This window comes from Stomoxys calcitrans, chromosome 2, assembly GCF_963082655.1.
Source record: "Stomoxys calcitrans chromosome 2, idStoCalc2.1, whole genome shotgun sequence".
Lineage (NCBI taxonomy): Eukaryota > Metazoa > Arthropoda > Insecta > Diptera > Muscidae > Stomoxys > Stomoxys calcitrans.
In genome coordinates this window covers 238392755-238413031 of record NC_081553.1, presented here as the reverse complement: position 1 = coordinate 238413031, position 20277 = coordinate 238392755, and the positions used below count along the sequence as shown (strand labels likewise).

At 37.2% G+C, this 20277-nt stretch overlaps 2 protein-coding genes across 2 annotated transcripts in view; both read left to right on the top strand.

The window, feature by feature from the left end:
* Nucleotides 1-253: 253 nt before the first annotated feature.
* LOC106087837 (F-BAR domain only protein 2) overlaps nucleotides 254-20277 on the top strand; it is a 32977-nt gene continuing 12953 nt past the window's right edge. The window contains exon 1 of the mRNA XM_013253021.2: nucleotides 254-344. The gene's annotated coding sequence lies outside the window, so the exon portion shown is untranslated. The remainder of the gene's footprint in view (nucleotides 345-20277) is intronic.
* On the top strand, nucleotides 256-19275 carry LOC106087866 (lysine-specific demethylase 3A). Its single transcript, XM_013253058.2, has 2 exons — nucleotides 256-344; nucleotides 15791-19275. Exon 2 carries the CDS (start codon nucleotides 15807-15809, stop codon nucleotides 18906-18908), a length of 3102 nt encoding a protein of 1033 aa, XP_013108512.2. The 5' UTR covers nucleotides 256-344; nucleotides 15791-15806; the 3' UTR covers nucleotides 18909-19275.

Sequence of the window (20277 nt, the reverse complement as noted above, 5' to 3'; positions counted from 1 at the left end):
TTCAATGCAATGCTCAAAAACAAAGCTGAACTCGTTCATTCTGTTTTGGCCTTACTTTATCACTTTGCGTTACGATAATTTTACTGATTAGGACATGACATCTCTTTTTTCCTTCTCTGTGTCAATGTTTGTGTGCTCTGCTCATATTTTGGAAAAAATAATTTATCCGTAATACCGTGTGCTAATACTATAAGGCTTTCCGTAAATTGCATATAATAAAAATTGTGATTTGTTAAATATGCTGTACCCGTTTTTATACTAATACAGTAAAGTTCTTCAAAGCAGAGTACGTTATTCTGTGAAAAGGCAACGAGCTGAGAGTGATAGAAACGAAACAAAAATATGTAAGTTGCCACAAATAAAAGCAAATAAAAAGACTATTGCATATATTGTCGATGAAAAACATTGCACTGATTAATTCCCACATTAGGATTCGGCATACGCCCCAAAACAGTTGACAAACTGAAACATTTCCACAGTTGGGCTTGGGGTTTGTGTATTAGTATAAGACGCCACTTATATATATTTATATGTGTATATCATATGTATGGTGCTGTGTGCATACATTTTTTATCTCTTGTTTTTTTTGGGTGAACGATAGAATTGTAATCACGGAAAGGAAAATTAATATTATATTACGTCATTAGTGTCAAATTAAACTTTGTGGGATAAAAAATCCTTTTCGAGTTGCATCCCGTGCATATTATTTCGAACCCAATGCAAGTGGTTGTAAACAGGCACATCAAATGTCGGATCTCCTCCCCCTCGTAGATGGCGTGAATTAATTTATTTCAATTATGAGATTTTCTCCCCTCTGCGGAAAATACATATGTATAAACAAATGTTTAACAAGTTCCAAGATTTTTAATTGTTGATTGCAGGCTTTCATATTCATACAATACACAAATTGGGCGGATTGCGGGTCAACTGCAATGAACTTTTTTTACATTTTTCGATTCTCCGGTGAAAATTTTCAGCAATATTGTCTTTTTTATTTCTGGTTAACCTTGAATAAAGTTTTTTCGTCGCGATTTACTGTAGCTTATATACAGGTAGGAGCTTTAAATATTACTTTTAATTTGCATTCAAATATTTTCCTAAACAAGGAGTACAGTTTATATAGAGTAGCCCATCCAGCGATTGCTGTTTGAACTGACGTCTTATAGTGTGAGACATCTTCAATAATATTTACTATATGAGAAATATTTAATAAAATTTTAGTTGTTTTGTATTCGACTGTGTTTGCTTCTGTAACTTACTTAAGACTTACCCTGAATTATCTGCGAGGCATTACCTTACATGCCGACATCTAAACATATGGCTTGTGTTATCTGAATTATCTGCGAGGCATTACCTTACATGCCGACATCTAAACCTATGGCCTGTGTGCCAATCCCAAAATCAATCCTTCGCGCATCTCAAGATTTTTCTTGAATGAGAATTCGATTTACAAATAGAGATTTAGATTCGTCAACGTAAAAATTGTTCTTAAACTCATCAGCAGCAAATACCAAAACCGTCTATATAGATGAATTCGGATCAGAGTGACTGACTTCCGTTGGCCTGGATTAATTTTTCGGCATTGTCAAACGGTCTATTAATCTTGGATCATTCGATTGAAAAACTAAGGAAAAAATTATTCTTATTTAATTTGTTTGCCTGCTGTGGCTGGTCAATTAATTAATTAGGTCTGTTCCGATTTGCGAAAATTCAAAGCAAAAGATTTTATTTTTTATTCTAGTAAAATTCTTTCTCCTGGTCAGATTAGCTCGACTCACTTCCTTTTGGGGAAAATAATGTTAAGACAAATAATTTTTTGTTTTGAAAGAAGTAACTGGTTTTAATTAAATTCGAACTTTTCATTTAAAAATATATCCAGTTTTTATTATGAAACTAAAGATTTAAATAATTTTCATTTTAAATTATATAATTGATTGGCTCACCATTTATTATAAAATAGTTTGCAATTTTTTCAAATAATATTGAGTATATAATTATTCTCTGCTTAAATATAAATTTATATAGAAAATTAATTTTTATACAATATACAAGTCAAACCCATTATCAACGACGGTTGGTATAAGTATCTTCTCAGAGAGTCATTTAACCTCTTGAGAAAGTATTTCCGAATAAAAAACCGCCCTTGACAATTGCTGATCTTTCAACGATATACATAGCTGAACATTTTAAAATCTTCTGTTCTGACTGCCGGGCCACCGAGATATAGCTTACAAACTCCGTGGAACTGGAATCTTAAGATATGATTCTAGCGATATACTACTCCGTATGGAGCATTTCGTAAACTGTGGATGCGCCCGGTAGCCCGCAGTTAAGCTTTTCGTGGATGCGTGTGTAAACGCTACGAGACTACCAATCTGAACTTGAATAGATCTATATCTTTCTTGTTGTTGGCTAGAACAAAATTCTCACTCAATTTTTCGGTAATGCCAGATCACTGTCTGATTGGAAAACATGCTTATTGACAAAAAGGTTGCAAGTAACTATTTCTGCAGTAGCTGCAAGGACGTCAAGGAAGAGAAAACCATAGAACATCTGCTGTGAGTCTGTCCTACACTGACAAGAAGAAGTTTCACTTTAGGTATTTTTTTTATATATCCACCATTCATTGTTTCAAAACACATAATGCAAAACCAACAGGCTCATTAGAATAACTACACTATATACATTATTTTTAACAAAAAAAGTAATGAAAGTTATTTCCTAATATAGTAACAATCAGGTACCAAATCAGCCAAAATTAAAATGTAATTATAATAATAAAACATGTAAGGTGTCGTTCTATGATAGGGCAGGAAGAGGATTAAGTAGCGCATAGAAAAAGTCTAGCATCTCTGCACTGATGATTCACCTAAAAAGAATGGGGACAATAATTTAAGTTGCTCGTACCGAGTGACTGTGAGTTAAAAACTTTTGACTTTTTACATATGAATCAATGTGTACAGCTCGATTAAAGTTTTTATTTTTTATGTACTACACTAATATTATTATACAGCGTAGAGAGACAAACTCAGTGATAAGTATACGGATCGACAGAGAATCACTTTCCGATACTATTTAGCTTTGTTCGTCGGCACAATTTTCTGAAGATGATGACTGCAAATTTGCCTCAATCTTCTCAATTAACAGCTCGTACAACGTAAGTATCCCCTGTCCTGTTCCTTAACCCCTCTGTACAAATTTTCCAACCAACTTTTTTTTATTTGGAGTGATTTTGTGGCCACATGTCTATATGTGGAGGCGACGATCCTCGTCTAGCTCCTATAAGTGAGTAAGCTCGTTCCGGTCCTTAGGACCGATCGCCACAGGAACATGATGGCCATTGGTTATTTAAAGACGCAAATAAATCGCCTTGTCATATCGAGCATCATAGGCACTCAACATTTACGCAAGAGCCGGTGCCGCACGGCCTCTCACTGAGACTATCCGCGAATGTAATTGCAGCTACTCCGTATGGAGCATTCCACTATCCGCAACCTGTGGACGCGTCCGGTAGCTCGCAGCTAAGCTTCTCGTGATAAAAATAAACAACACAGAACGGATCAAGTTTCAGACTGTGTGGTGCTCATAGTTATCTCATGCCGGGCAAGGCTTTTTCTATTTTACCTGCGTAAACGCACGATGAAATCCCGTGGCACATTGTCAAAATGTTTTAGTGTTGTATTGAGGTTTTGACAAATATGCTTAATCGGGCTATATCTTTTTATATAACCCATTTAAATACATATCCAGATAAATCCATTTAAAACGCATGTTTTTTATTCGATATCGCTATAATTTGCGACTGTGAGTTATTAGGTCCCTAAAATTGATGAGCTAAAGAAAATGTTCTCATAAACGGTATATTAAAAACTGGGTGAGATAAGTTGAGGTTTACAAAAAGATCTGGAAAACATGAATTTCTCCCGGAATAAAACCGGTAATTTGTATAAACAATTTTGTGAAGAAGAAGCAATTTAATTCGTGTTTGTTTGTTTGATGAAAATTTTTAGTTATTGTAGAAATTGTTAAAAAATTAAAAATTAAAATTAAATGAAAGGGGTCGATGGGTTATGAAAATTTCATAATTTTCCGTCTGTATTTCAAAAACGGTACACGATGGTGTGGTCGAAGCAAGGACATTTTAGATATTTTGCAAAGAATTTGCAGTTAAAAGTTATAGCATCGGAATGTAGGGTTTTGAAAGGTGATCAAATGTGGCTCCCCGTGTTGCACCCTGTATTAGTGATACGAGCCACTAACATACGTTTACTGAAAACCAATGTTGTTTTTGTAGCAGTGTGTTGTACACTGAGGCGGCAGCCCTTGCCGATGAAGGAATCTATCGGGTCAATCCTATGTTTTCCTCTACAGTTGTTAAAAATTTTTGTATCGCTCAGATCGATAGATCAAAAGTTGATCAGTAGATCAAAAACTTAAAAGCGTTATAACTACTGAAGTCCTCAAGATATGACAATTGAAATGTTTGTGTATCGAAGGGTTAATGGATCGTTCATAGGATATTTAGCAATTAGTAAAATGTAAGCAATTACAAATATTTAAGCAACCAGCTCCATCTTTGGCTCTACATTTATTAAGGTACGTTCAGATTAATCAATTATTTGACCCAACTTATTTTATAATTTTTGCCCAAAATATGTCAAATTCGTACATTCTTGATTTTATATTCACATTAGAAACATTTATTTAACACTTTTTGTTTGTCCAAAACATATCAAATAGGTTTAACCATTAGATCGTTTTAATGGTCTTTTCGTTTTAATGCATCTGATTCGTACGTTAAAATACCGCAGAATTTGAAACGCAAGCAAAAAATTGTTCATTTCACTTCATCTATTTCTTACAATGTCATACAAAGTTAAAATTAATTTTTTAGTCTTTATATCACACGTTGTATCACGTTAGTTGTAATTTTCTACTGAGTCCTGAGTATCTAGTGCAGCGATGTCTAGCCAGGGATGGTAATTTTGATACTTTGGTACTTTTTTTTTAACTTCAAACGTGCCACGGTGCACGTGGGGGTGCATTTGATGCCTTTTGTGAGGATTAAACTTTATTATATATCTACGTAGACTCTAAAAGGAAAAAGTTACATGTCAAAAATGTATTTTTATACCCACCAAAATAGGATGGTGGTATACTAGTCTAGTCATTCCGTTTATAACACCTCGAAATATTCGTCTAAGACCCCATAAAGTATATATATTCTTGATCGTCTCGACGTTCTGAGTCGATCTAGCCATGTCCGTTCGTCCAACGAAATCACGATAGCGGTCGAACGCGTAAAGCCAGGCGCTTGAAATTTTGCACAGATATTTCGTTGGGGATTACAAATGGGGCATCGGCTCAGATTTAGATATAGCTTCCATATAAACAAATCTCCCAAGTTGACTTCTTGATTTTTGTTCGATTTCGCAGAAATAGCGGCTTCATTGAACTGACATCCCCCTCAAATGTGCTAGTTGGCAAAATGAAATTCCGAGACATCATTAACGGAGCAGCTGCTCTCTTTGTGCCAGCCGGTCGAATACCCCAAGTGCGGCCCAATTTTCCGGCGCAGGCATTGGTACTCGCAGACTAGCCTGATGGCTTTCGTTGCACAAACCCCGCTAACACCAAAATCACCGAGCTGAATCTGGAAATAAATAGGGTAGTTAACGAACATAGCGGGATTAGTAGCTGGAACACTTGGAGCAATGTAACTTAGGTAACGGTTTAGGCAAGCTATGGACTACTGTTAAATCACTCTTCGAACTCTGGTAGACGGGACGACTGGAACTCAGTCACTTTTGGCGACATAACTGTTACTGATCTGATGAGATGCGCCAGGTTGTTTCTACCATCAATTTATTGTGCATCCCAAAAGTGACAGGGCTAGGAGGAGAGCCATTCGCCGTATTCGTGGTCTCCGAGCCGTGGACGAAGTTACAAACGTCAAGTTATCCAAAGCGTTAGGCCCCGACGGATTCTCTACACCGATGCTGAAGAATCTGGATCTGAATCTGGATCGAGTACCTTACCTCAACCTGTCTTTGAACACTCTTATAGTATCTACAGTCATCGTGCGATGCGAACTCTCACCACATTTCGTGGAGTAGCTCCAACACTAATAATCGGGGCCAAGCCCTGGCAGAGTTCTTGAATACTAACGGCCTAATAACACTTAATATTGGTAACACCGCTACCTTTGTTAATAGGATTAGGGAGGAGTAATTAGATGTGACGATATGTTCAGAAAATCTGATCGACGAGGTTCAGGATTGGAGGGTCTCAATGGAACACTCTTTCTCTGACCATCGCTACTCAGAAGAAGACTTGGGCAAGATAATTTAGATTGTCCAAGCATAGAAGAGATTGACGAAAATATCAACAGGATTACGACTGCACTGGTGGGATGCTTCGAAGATAGTTGTACTCTTCGGGAAAGGAAATCAGCCCAAGAAAAACCCTGGATGACTGGGGAGATTCACAATATTGGGAAAGAGGTCCGCAGACTTTTTAACAGAGCACGTCGTAAAAAAGCGGAAGTTTTTTGGGATGTGTATCGCACACGGCTCAAGGAATACAATAAGTTTACCAGAGCGGTAAAACGTGCCGCCAGGAAGCTTTGCTGCGAACAGGTCGATAGAGTTAATGACGCCGCCAAGATAAAAAAGTTTCTCTCAAAAACCCATGTCCAAACTGAAACTTTAGTAGACGATATGGGAGTGAGAGCAGAGACAACGGTGGACATGTTGAGGCTTTTTATGAAAACCCATTTTCCACAGGATACAACGGGACTCACGGAGACACCGGAATCTTGGAATAATGGCGTTGATCGAAGGTTTATAATAACGGAATTTATGGTGAAGGAATCCTTGAGAAGCTTCAAAACATACCATTTAAGTCAACCGGACCTGATGGAATATTTCCGGCGTTACTACAGAAAGAGGCAGACTATCTGGCGCCTCGTCTGGCCAACATTTTCACAGCGTGCCTAGGACTTTCATATACTCCGAAAGCCTGGCAGGAGGCAAGGGTTGTGTTTATACCTAAGCCCAGCAAGGCAAGTTATGCGACACCAAAGGCCTACAGACCCACAAGCCTTACGTCCTTTCTACTCAAAACCATGGAACGTATTGTGGACACCATGATAAAGAGTATGACATCCAGCGAACTGCTCAAATACCAACCGCATACCTATGTCAAGGGAAGGTCGGTGAAGACTGCCCCGCACGAGGTTGTGCATAAAATAGAATAATCCTTCGGTGCCAAAACGTACACACTGGCGGTATGCATTGACATCGAGGGGGCTTTTAACAATGTGCGGAGCGACACACTGGATCAGTGTGTCCATAGACTTGTACCGGGTGGACCCGGTCCTTAGAGACTGGATAAACCATATGCTAAGGAACAGGCGGATAAATTGTGTGTCCAATGGCATAAATATAAGGGAGAAAGTGGCACAGGGCACGCCACAGGGGGGCATTTTATCGCCACTCCTATGGGTGACCACCATAAATGACCTATTACGGATGCTGACTGAGGAGGGATTTGAGCCTGTCTGCTACGCAGACGATGTTATAATATTTCTAAGGGGTAAGAATCCGAACGAGCTATGCAGAAGGGCCGAAAGGGACTTGCATATGGCATATGACTGGGCTAAACCCAGAGGTCTCAATGTTAACCCAGAGAAGACTGGGTTCACGAGGAAGACGAAGGTGGGCTAATTTAACGCACCACGTTTCCTCTGACAAGGTCAAATATTTAGATGTGATCTTGGACAGGAAACCGAATTGGAAGTGTCACATTCAGCAGCGTACTGAGAAGGCTCACAGATGTTGGGCACTATGTAGACGGGCCGTAGGCTCTAAAAGGGGCCTGAATCCGAGGACATTGGCAGTAGCGTGATTAGACCAATACTTACTTACGCCTCAGTAGTTTGGTGGACTGCTACGGAGAAAAAGTGCAACAAAAGGACCATACAACAGGTTCAAAGAACATGATGTCTTGGCATAGGCTGAGCGATGAGGAACATGCCAACTAGGGCACTGGAGACTATTCTAAATATTCGACCCATTGACATATAGATTAAGTGTGAGGCAGTCACTGCGGCTATGAAACTTAAGGCGATGGGAGAATGGATTAAGGATGGGAGGAGGTCATACCATCGCGGTATAATCGAGGCGACGATAGGAAACCTGGAAGGAAGGGGAGAGGTTTCTGATCGGGTACCTGAAATGAACCTTGAAGTCGGGTGCGACGCACTGCTGCCATCGGCACAGTCTTGGATTGACGGAACCCTAGTATTGCCATCTGGAAGATCATGATACACGGATGGATCAAAGCTAGAGGACAGAGTGGGCCTGGGGGTTTACATTGAAAAACCCAGGGACTGACATCTGTTTTAGACTGCCAGACCATAATATGGCGGAGGACTGCAGGATCACGGAATGCGTGAAGTGGTGTGGTGCTAACGCGAAGACGTCGAGTGTGAAAATCTTTACCGGTAAAATCACAAACAGTCTTGCAGTGTAAGAAGAATATTAACGCCTTCTCTGGGGTTTGGAAAATACGCTTCGTTTGGGTGCCGGGCCATAACGGAGTAAGGGAAAATAAAAGGGCAGACGATTTGGCGGTGAAGGCCAGAGGACTGCCGTTAATAAACTTGGTTAACCCGAAGCCCTTCGGGTCGACGCAGTCCGAGTTAAGGGAGTGGGCGACTAATGCGCATGCAACATTATGGAACAGCGAAACGGTCGGTAGGACGGCGAAAATTCTATGGGGGATCCAGATCGTGAGAAGACGAGGCTTTTACTGAAAGGAAGCAAGAAGGAGGTCAGTATAGCTATTGGTATCATAACGGGACACATAGGACTACGAGCTCACTTATGTAAACTCGGTGCGGCAAGTGATAGCATGTGGAGGTGTATGTCACAGACTACACACAAATAATAAAATATTGCTTCCAATAATACTTCAATATAGTGAATGGCTTTTTTTAAGATTAATAATATGATTTAATTTCACAATGACCAGAACTCTCTTCTTCTCGGCGGTTGGTTTCAAATATGACAGCACAGCTTTGCACAAACGCAGTGTTGCCTAAATCGTACCAATAATACTTCAATATAGTGAATGGCTTTTTTTTAAGATTAATAATATAATTTAATTTCACAATGACCAGAACTCTCTTCTTCTCGGCGGTTGGTTTCAAATATGACAGCACAGCTTTGCACAAACGCAGTGTTGCCTAAATCGTACTTAAGAGCTCGGCTAATCCTGACTTAAAGCTGTCCTCACCTTCCTCATCGTCTATGAAATCCAAGTCGGGGCCTTCTGGCACCAACGCTTCATTTTATCGGAGCAAAAAATGCAAATTTTACCCATGAACATTCCACTAAGGAACAGGGGCAAACTTCTCACATATCAATGAGTGCAGAGCGAGTCAAGTTTAAGCTCAATGAAAAGGGGCCTCCCTTTTATAGCCGAGTCCGAACGGCATGCCGCAGTGCGACACCTCTTTGGAGAGAAGTTTTACATGGCATAGTAGCTAGCATTAGGAGGGGAAAACCACTGCTGAAAATTTTTTTCTGATGGTCTCGTCAGGATCCGAAACCAGGCGTTCAGCGTCATAGGCGGACATGCTAACCTCTGCGCTACGGTGGCCTCCTTATCGGAGCTGAACACTGAACAAAACTTCCGTGAACTTATCTGCATGCCCGGGATATCTTCTACAATATAGCAGTCGTTCTCAAGTACGCGAGACATAACATATGGGCCACGGTACTTCGGCTCCAACTTCTTAGAATCTCCCGTTGCCTGTGGTTCGTTCTCCAGTACAATAAGATCACCTTGTTCGTATACAGTTGGCGATCTATGCTTTTCATCAAATCGTTTCTACATTTTGGATCTATCCTTCTCAATATTGACTATAGCATGCCTTACATTTAAAAATTAATTCGTTGGGGCTGAATCTGGTTATAGCATTTCGTTGAGTACTCACTGCAAATCTTGTGAAACAAATTATACAAATCTAGATCCCAATCTTCGGTTCGTTCTCAGCACTCCGTAGATATGAAGGAATAGCCTGATTGGCGCATTTCGGGAACGGCAGATATTCTAATTCACCAGAATGAAACTCTCCTTTGGGCTTACCTCCTTTCGCTTTATGGTAGCAACATTCGGTACAGGAAGCAATATATTCTCGCACACATTTCCGCATCTTCTCACACCAAAATGTGCTTTAAATCCTATCCAAACTCTTTTCCAAACTAAAATGTCCGATGTCATCATGACACATCTTGCAAATTCGCCAACGAATTGCCTTGGGAATACGAATTTTGGTTGATTCTGTGGACAATAATCGTCCTTTAAGAAATTTCGTTGGCCAAGAAAACACATTTCTCCATACGTAACGTGAGACCACTTTTCTCCAAAATCTTTCAAAATTTTTCAAAACTTTCATTACCTTCCTCAACAGTCTTACTCTAGATATAATAAAACTTCACCAGAATTCATCATCTCAATAATACTATTCAACACAGATTGAAATGCTGCGTATATTTTCGTTAGTCTTCCTTGATCTCAATTTGGTGAGACCTCTTTTGTAATTCGGCAACATTCTCAGCAAAAATCTTCGATGCTAACTTATTGTTGATTTCAATTTGTCATTGTCGTCGAGTGCTAAACTTTCACCGGTGTGCATTAACTCAATTTTCTGCAGTCAACATTCATCGCCTTCGATAATCGTTCGATTTCCTTTTTGACATAACACATCTCGGCCAATGAGAATTTTTGAAGGGAGCATATCGTATTCGACTACAATTAATTCGGCGTCAAACTCTGTGTCGCCTATTGATAATTTCGTCATACTTTCTCAACACATTTATATTCGCCATCAGCGAATCCTTTAAGCACGGCGTCGCACTCCATACTTGTGTTGACCATCAATGCTAATGTTTTTCTTATAAAACTACGATCGCTGCCGCTGTCAATGAAAGCTTCCGTGTCCTATCGGGTTATCGACTATATTATACGCACTTGCAGTCTGTTAATCTTTGATTAGACTTTGCACATCTTTCTCTCCTTTGAAGCTCGGAAAACTTGTTGGAATGGTGTCCGTATTTGGAACAACATCTTGCCTTCCAATTGATCACCGTTTTTCTTGGAGATGTCGTTGGACGTTGTACCCTCGTGGCTGTTCTAACTTCGTTGTATTGCAGTAAACGTCTATATCTCCCAAAAGCCGATTGCACGTTGAATATTCGTTGGATATATTCCTTTTCAAGTCCAGGTCGTTTATACCATTCACAATGTGTCGGGCAATAGCAGGATCTGAAAAATTGGCTTTTCTTCCCATCGCGTACATTCTGAAATAGTACTGCTGCGGAGTTTCGTTAGGATGGCGTGTCGTTTGAGACTTCTTAATGTGAATATCTGCTGCGTCAGTAAATTGTGACCATGTTTAATATACTTGCTGTAGCGAATCGAAGTCCCTGCATTTTCTGTTGAATGGCAAATATTAATGCCTTGTCACTCCAACCGTATGCTTTTCTAAATAATTAGACTCTTTTCACTCAATCACAGCAGCAATCCCATGGCAGCCGGTTGTACGTACCGGATTGACCCGATGGAATCCTTCATCGGCAAGGGCTGCCGCCTCGGTGTACAACACACTGCTACAACAACAACAACAACTCTTTTCACAAAATTGGAATGAATTCAACAATTCATCCGCATTTAACGATTCATTCCGATTCGACGGATCGGAATTAACGTTTGACATAACTTATATATAGTTGCCGCTCATTTGTTTTACTGACTCGTAGACACCACGCATGTTTCCAATATTAGCCAGCATATTAAAATATATTCGCTTATTATATGGGAGTTATGGGTGTTATTTTGCAGCTTCTGAATTAATGTTGCCTTGTATTCCTGTGTTTTCGTCGTAAAATTCTAAGACGATTTGACGATGTCCGTGTGTCTGTCCGTCCGACTGGTGTAATCACTATACGTCTTTTTGCTCCACGCAGGCTAAGTTCTAGAACGATCCAAATCGGACCATATTTGGATATAGGTGCAATATAGACCGATCTGCCAATAAAGTTTCTGAAGTCCATAAATGCTTTATTTACTTCCCAATTTCGCCGAAATTTTAAACAGTGGGTTGTTTTAAGCCTCCCGTCATCCGAGCTAAATATGGTTCAGATCGGACTATATTTGTATATAGCTGCCATATAGACCGAGGTGCCGGTTAAGAATCTACCGAAATATGGTTCAGATAGGACTATATTTAGATTATCTACCATATAGACTGATATGCCGGTAAAGGGTCTAAGGCCCATACCGACCTTCGTATGGTTCAGATCGGACTATTTAGATACAGCTGCCATAAAGACCGATCTGGCGATTAAGGGTGTGAAACCTTTAGAAACTTTATTTATTACCCGATTTAGCTGTAATTTGAAATAGTGAGTTGTTTTAAGCTTCCCAAAATCCGACCTTAGTATGTTTCAGATCGGACTATATTTATATATATATATATATATATATATATAAAATATATATATATATATATATATATATATATATATATATATATATATATATATAAATATATATATATATATATATTTTCGCCAGTCCAAGACTTTATATTTAGCTGTAATTTGAAATAGTGAGTTGTTTTAAGCTTCCCAAAATCCGACCTTAGTATGTTTCAGATCGGACTATATTTAGATATATATATATTTAGATATATATATATATATATATATATATATATATATATATATATATTTAGATATATATATATATATATATATATATATATATATATATATATATATATATATATATATATATATATATATATATATATATATATATTTAGATATATATATATATATATATATATATATATATATATATATATATATATATATATATATATATATATATATATATATATATATATATATATATATATATATATATTTAGATATATATATATATTTAGATATATATATATAGATATATATATATATATAGATATATATATATATATATATATATATATATATATATATATATATATATATATATATATATATATATATATATATATATATATATATATATGTATTTAGATATATATATATATATATATATATATATATATATATATATATATATATATATATATATATATATATATATATATATATATTTAGATATATATATATATTTAGATATATATATATAGATATATATATATATATATATATATATATATATATATATATATATATATATATATATATATATATATATATATATATATATATATATATATATATATATATATATATATATATATATATATATATATAAACGATCCAACGATCAAAAGTTCGTTGATATATATATATATATATATATATATATATATATATATATATATATATATATATATATATATATATATATATATATATATATATATATATATATATATATATATATATATCTAAATATATATATATATATATATATATATATATATATATATATATATATATATATATATATATATATATATATATATATATATATATATATATATATATATATATCTAAATATATATATATATATATATATATATATATATATATATATATATATATATATATATATATATATATATATATATATATATATATATATATATATATATATATATATATATATATATATATATATATCAACGAACTTTTGATCGTTGGATCGTTTATAGCTTCTAACCCATTCACTCAAGTTCTTCTTTAATGATTTCCATGATTTCTTCCATGAAGAGTATCAAAAACTAACTTCCGAAATGCTGCAATTATCTAAGGTCTAATATTAGATTTCGATATGTCACAATATATATCCATGAAATCCAACGGTAGGCAAGAATTGCCAATCGTCATGAGATTGTTGTTCGTTATTTTTGTTTTTAGCGGGCGATAGTTTCTTAAAAAAAAACCAAGTGGCTTCCACTCACCATTTCCGTGTTGCTGAAGAACATCACGCATTGATTGTCTTGGCTTTTACTTGCTTGCACCGATCAAAAGCTTGTTTATCTTTGTCAGACCAATTGAAAATAGTTTTATCATTTTTAAGCATTAATCGAATTGGATCGTCATGTAACTGAGCGTGAGATAGGAGAGAAGTTAAATATAGCAAAATCAACCGTTCATTATCACATAAAAAGTCTTGGACTGGCGAAAATATATATATATATATATATATATATATATATATATATATATATATATATATATATATATATATATATATATATATATTTTCGCCAGTCCAAGACTTTTTATGTGATAATGAACGGTTGATTTTGCTATATTTAACTTCTCTCCTATCTCACGCTCAGTTACATGACGATCCAATTCGATTAATGCTTAAAAATGATAAAACTATTTTCAATTGGTCTGACAAAGATAAACAAGCTTTTGATCGGTGCAAGCAAGTAAAAGCCAAGACAATCAATGCGTGATGTTCTTCAGCAACACGGAAATGGTGAGTGGAAGCCACTTGGTTTTTTTTTAAGAAACTATCGCCCGCTAAAAACAAAAATAACGAACAACAATCTCATGACGATTGGCAATTCTTGCCTACCGTTGGATTTCATGGATATATATTGTGACATATCGAAATCTAATATTAGACCTTAGATAATTGCAGCATTTCGGAAGTTAGTTTTTGATACTCTTCATGGAAGAAATCATGGAAATCATTAAAAAAGAACTTGAGTGAATGGGTTAGAAGCTATAAACGATCCAACGATCAAAAGTTCGTTGACACACAAAAAGTCAATGCGGAATTTAAACCTTCCACAGAACATTTTAAACACATTCATATAGACGTCCTGCCAAGGTTGCCGGTATCTATTAACTTGCATCGATATATTCACTAAATTGACCGAATGACTATTGCAAAATAAAGTAAAAAGAACCCATATCAAATGATTTCAAGGAATATAACCACAGTATTTTTTCAAAATCAATTCCATGACAGCCGGTTATCCCATAGTGTACAACACACTGATACAACAACAACAATAAAGCTACTATACCAGTAGCTTTATTGTTTTTGCATAAGGTAAATGCAATTCAAAAATTCAGGGCTTGCCTAACATAATGGGTCTTTAATATGCTGCTTATGTTTAGTTAATTTGCACAACATCATAGTCATCATTATTTACCAAAATACAGTTCATGGATCGCTTAACCATAAATATGGAATGTACTTACGTTGAGGTGTAGATTCTTGTATATCTAAGAAAAAGTCAGGTTTATTGCCAAATTTAAGTTATTCCTTTGCGATGAGCTATACAAACATATGCCCAACGATGTTTGTATGACTCCTCCGAAGTGAAAACAGGTAATGTGATGGTAGTGAGTAGTTAACTTTGGTTCGAAATAATGAATAAATAAATAGCGCAGCGTAGCTTTCAGTGCAAAATTAACAAAAGCTGCCATCCACATTATCTTTGAAGAAAATAAAAATTTGAATTTCGTTAAAGTGCGCTATTTGCAACATGTGCACTGACATACAAGTGCTATTTCCCATTAAAAACATTAAAATTCCTAATCATTCAAATTATTTCTGCAGAAGGTGTACTCACTGCCGCTACGTTATCCTGAACATAGAGCTCCTCACAACTCAAAAACAGTTATTTGAAAAGTTCTTTTCTTTTCTTTCTTTCTCCATAATCTTTGGAATTGCTAGAATTCCAAAATTCATCATGTCATTGGCAAACCGAGATATAGCAGCTGCACTTTTAGCAGAAATGCCGGAAATGGAAAATGAAATTCAGGCCGAGCTAAATTCGCCCAAAGGAGACGACGAAACAGCTCAAGAAGATATGGACGAAGATAATAAACCGAAAACTACTTTGAATGAATTGAAAAGTTTCCGGATACAGCGAAAGCGAGAGAATGAAGAAAAGGTCACAGAAGAAGGGCGACCCCTTGGGCCACCAAATAAACAGTACATAATTGAAAGACATTTGGCCGAAAGGAAATCCATAATTGAAATTCACATAGATAGTTCAGATATGAATAGAAAAACATTGGACTCGGAATTGATGAAAGTTGTGGACTTGAAGGAAAAAACGGTGATGCAGTTCCAAGGTACAACGATGCCTTTGCTCCACGAAACTAAACAACAGACTTTGCTAGAGCTCAGTGTGAATAAAAATGCAGATGTTGATCAGGAATCAGAAAAGGCAGCTCTGACAAATAAGCTAAAATACGATAGCGCACAATGCGATGGAATTGCGCCCTTGTTGTTAAGTAAAGAAGCACAAATAAGGGCAGAATATGAAGAAGATACAAAAATTCCAAATGAAATGAACAATCGCAGCTTTTCGCTTCATCATGATGACGCCAGTAATAATTCTCAGAATGAGGAGGACAATTTTGACCATCTGGAAAAATTAACAGCTGACGAAGAATTAAAAGATGCAGTGTATAGAAAGACCTGCAAACCATTTCTTCAACACTTACCATGTTTCAAATTGCAGACTAATAACGTGCCTCCTCCCATTATTTCTGAAAGCGAAACCGTAGATAATACAGGAAGTCTATCCGCAAAAATTCACAAATGTAGAGAATGTCGACGTCGAACACCTCAACAAGGATCCAATGACGTGTACTGTAGATTTTACGAATTCAGATGCCTCCAATACACAGAAGATGGACAATTATTAGTTGCAGGATTCCCAAATCCCTATACTGATCCCACGCAAGATGAAATAAATATTTGGAAACCAGATGAGAATACTGAACCCACTGCCGGGAACATTGACATTCAGGTGTGCCGTTATATACTACTGCACGTAGGCGATCAGTTCTGTTATCTTTGGCGACAAGAAGTGGAAGCGTTAAAGATACATGAAAATCCGAACAGTACCATAGCCTGGAAGAAAGTTGTCCAGGGTATTCGAGAAATATGCGACGTATGCGATACGACTCTATTCAATTTTCATTGGACATGTGATAAATGTGGCTTTGGAGTTTGTTTAGATTGCTTTAAAGACCGTAAAGAGAATAGGCCTGTTCGGAAAATTCATCCCGGCGAAAAACCACAGAAAGGCAGAGATGAATACTACTGGCTACTATGTTCCGGTGGTGTCACTCATCATATGAAAGAATTAATGCTAACGCAAATCATAGCCGGTGATGCCTTGAACGTACTGGGAAGACTTTTACATGATGTTCGAAGACTTTGGCAAATCCCGCAGCTTTGCGGTTGCATGATGAGTAAGCAGGAACTGCCAAATGGTGAATTGAAGTCACTTATACAAGATATGATAAAGGAGTCACAACTGAAACAGCAGACAAGCGATTCCTCCCTTGCAACCGAAGAAACTTTAAGAAAGCAATCACGGTTGGAGCAAATACATTCTAAAGCACTTGAGTTTGCCCGCTCCAATGGCATCGATTACGTGCCCGGACGAACACATAACAAACAAACACTGGGTAAAGATCCAATCACAAGTGCCTTCGATAATTTCAAGCATATAAATTTTTTACGCAAAGGTTTGGCTGGTTTGAGGAGATTTTTGCCGCCTAGGGCTATGATATTAACACATTCTAGCCTAATAGCTCCAGGTGTTCCGCACGAATGGTTATGTGATGGGAAATTATTACGCCTGACAAATGCCAATCATCCCGACAACCGAATCCTTTTCCAAGAAGTATGGAAATGTGGACAACCGGTTATGATATCAGAAGTTGCAGAATCGCTCAATTTAGATCTTTGGCGGCCTGATGCTTTTTTAAAGGACTTTGGGGATAAGCCAAATGATTTAATCAATTGCCTTAATGGTAATTTGGTTCCCAACCAACCAATGCGTCATTTTTGGGAAGGTTTTCAGTGTATGAAAAAAAGACTTCTTGATGCCAATGGCAAGCCAATGCTTTTAAAGCTTAAGGATTGGCCTCCCGGAGACGATTTTGCAGAAATTCTTCCGACTAGATACAAGGACTTAATGAAAGGGTTACCCATGCCTGAATATACATTGCGCACAGGTCACCTAAATATAGCCAGCTGCTTGCCTAAAATGTTTGTGCCGCCCGACTTGGGCCCAAAAATGTATAATGCATACGGTTCTGCATTCCACCCCGATAAAGGCACAACAAATTTACACTTGGATATATCTGATGCGGTTAATATTATGGTATATGTTGGTATACCTGAAGATTCTGATAGCAAATCGCAAATATCTGCTTCACATAAAGCGATCGCTATGGGAGGGTGCGAATTCTTGACTAGAGCACGTGCACAGCACAAAAATGTTGTCCCTGGTGCATTATGGCATATATTTCCAGCAAGAGATGCCGATAAAATTCGAGATCTTTTAAACAGAGTCACGTTGGAGAAAGGGTATCGTCTGGAGCCAGATCATGATCCCATTCACGATCAAAACTGGTATTTGGATGACAAGCTACGTGCACGACTATTCAAAGAATACGGTGTCGAAGGATATCCAATTGTGCAGTGTTTAGGCGATGCGGTTTTTATTCCAGCTGGTGCCCCTCATCAAGTTCAGAATCTACATAATTGCATAAAAGTAGCAGAGGACTTTGTATCTCCCGAAAATATAACCCATTGTTTTCATCTTACACATGAATTCAGAAGACTTTCGCATTCCCACACCAACCACGAGGACAAGCTTCAGATTAAAAATATAATTTACCACGCCATTAAAGATTGCTGTACCATTTTGACAAGATCCCTAGAACATCGCCTCGACCACGAAATATCCCGAGCTGAAGAAATGAAGAGGACAATACAAAAACGGGCAGATAATGATACAACAGAATTTGTTTCAAATTCATAATTTTTTCTTATTCTTCATTAATATGCATGTGAACCCAATTGTATTGATTGGCCTTAAGCCATAACCGATTGATTTCATCCCACACCTACCACGAGGACAAGCTTCAGATAAAAAACAACTAACTTACAATATCCTTAGATCCTCAACTCGAAATATCTCGAACTGCAGAAACGAAGAGGAAAACACCAAAAAGGGCAGACAATGAGGCAACAGGATTTCTTTTCAATTTATAAGAATTGTTCTCTTATTATATATTTTCTACTACTAAGACATATTATGTGAACTCATTTGCATTGATTGATTGATTGACGTATTATTATGTAACTTATACATTTCAATAAAGCTTAACAAGTTTCACGTAAGAAGACTTTGATGTGTTTCTCCCAAGTAATAGGAAATTTTAATTTAATATATCTAGTTCGGGTAACCAACTCATCTCAGACCAGACCTCTAGTGGGAATCGAACTGCTTTAAATTTGAGTAGGAAAACATACACATACAGAAAGCAAAGCAAAATTATGTTTCGTTTAAGATACTGATGTTGAAATAAATATGTCATTTGTTTATATGAGCCAGCTCTATTTTCATCGGACATACATGCGTAAACATATAGATACATGACGATCAGAGCGCGCTCTAGTTTTACTTGACATACATACGGAAAGTTGTTTTAGTTGTTTCGACCAGATACATTTGTAATTAAGTAAAGCAAATTTGAAAAACTGAAGAGCCTGTGGTGCGTACCGGATTAACCCGATGGGGTCCTTCATCACCAAGGGCTGCCGCCTCAGTGTACATGTTCGTCAGGGGAGAGACACGTCCCGGCGGTGCCGGGTTTGAAAAGAACCCCGGACCCTGGTTCTGTTCTGTTTGCCAGAACCGCCTCCATCATCGGTCGGTGACGGCAAGGTGTTACCGGTAGATGGAGTGGGTGGTTTTTCGATCTTGAGTAAAGTTTGATTGAATATGTTTCAAGGTGTTGCGTCGGACTACGTGACCTCTCCGACTTCTCCCGTGCGGCAATGTACACCACAGCAACGCCCCAGCGATAGACAGTCGTGGGTAACAAGCTTCTTCGTTATCGTTGTCGCTCGGCGTCCTCGGCGTCGGAATATGTGACCTTTCCGACTTCTCCCGTGCGGCAATATAGACCACAGCAACACCGCAGCCTTAATATTGCCGAGCCAGTGCCGGGAAAAGTGTATCATTCTTACAATTGAATTGCAATGGTCTCCTAAACAATCTTGCCGAGATAGTAGATTTAATAAGCCGGAAGAACATATTGGTAACAGCGAAGAAAAAGCTGACCAACACCTACCGTTGTCACGGATACAATGTGCAACACAAGGATAGCTTGAGGAGTGGAGGT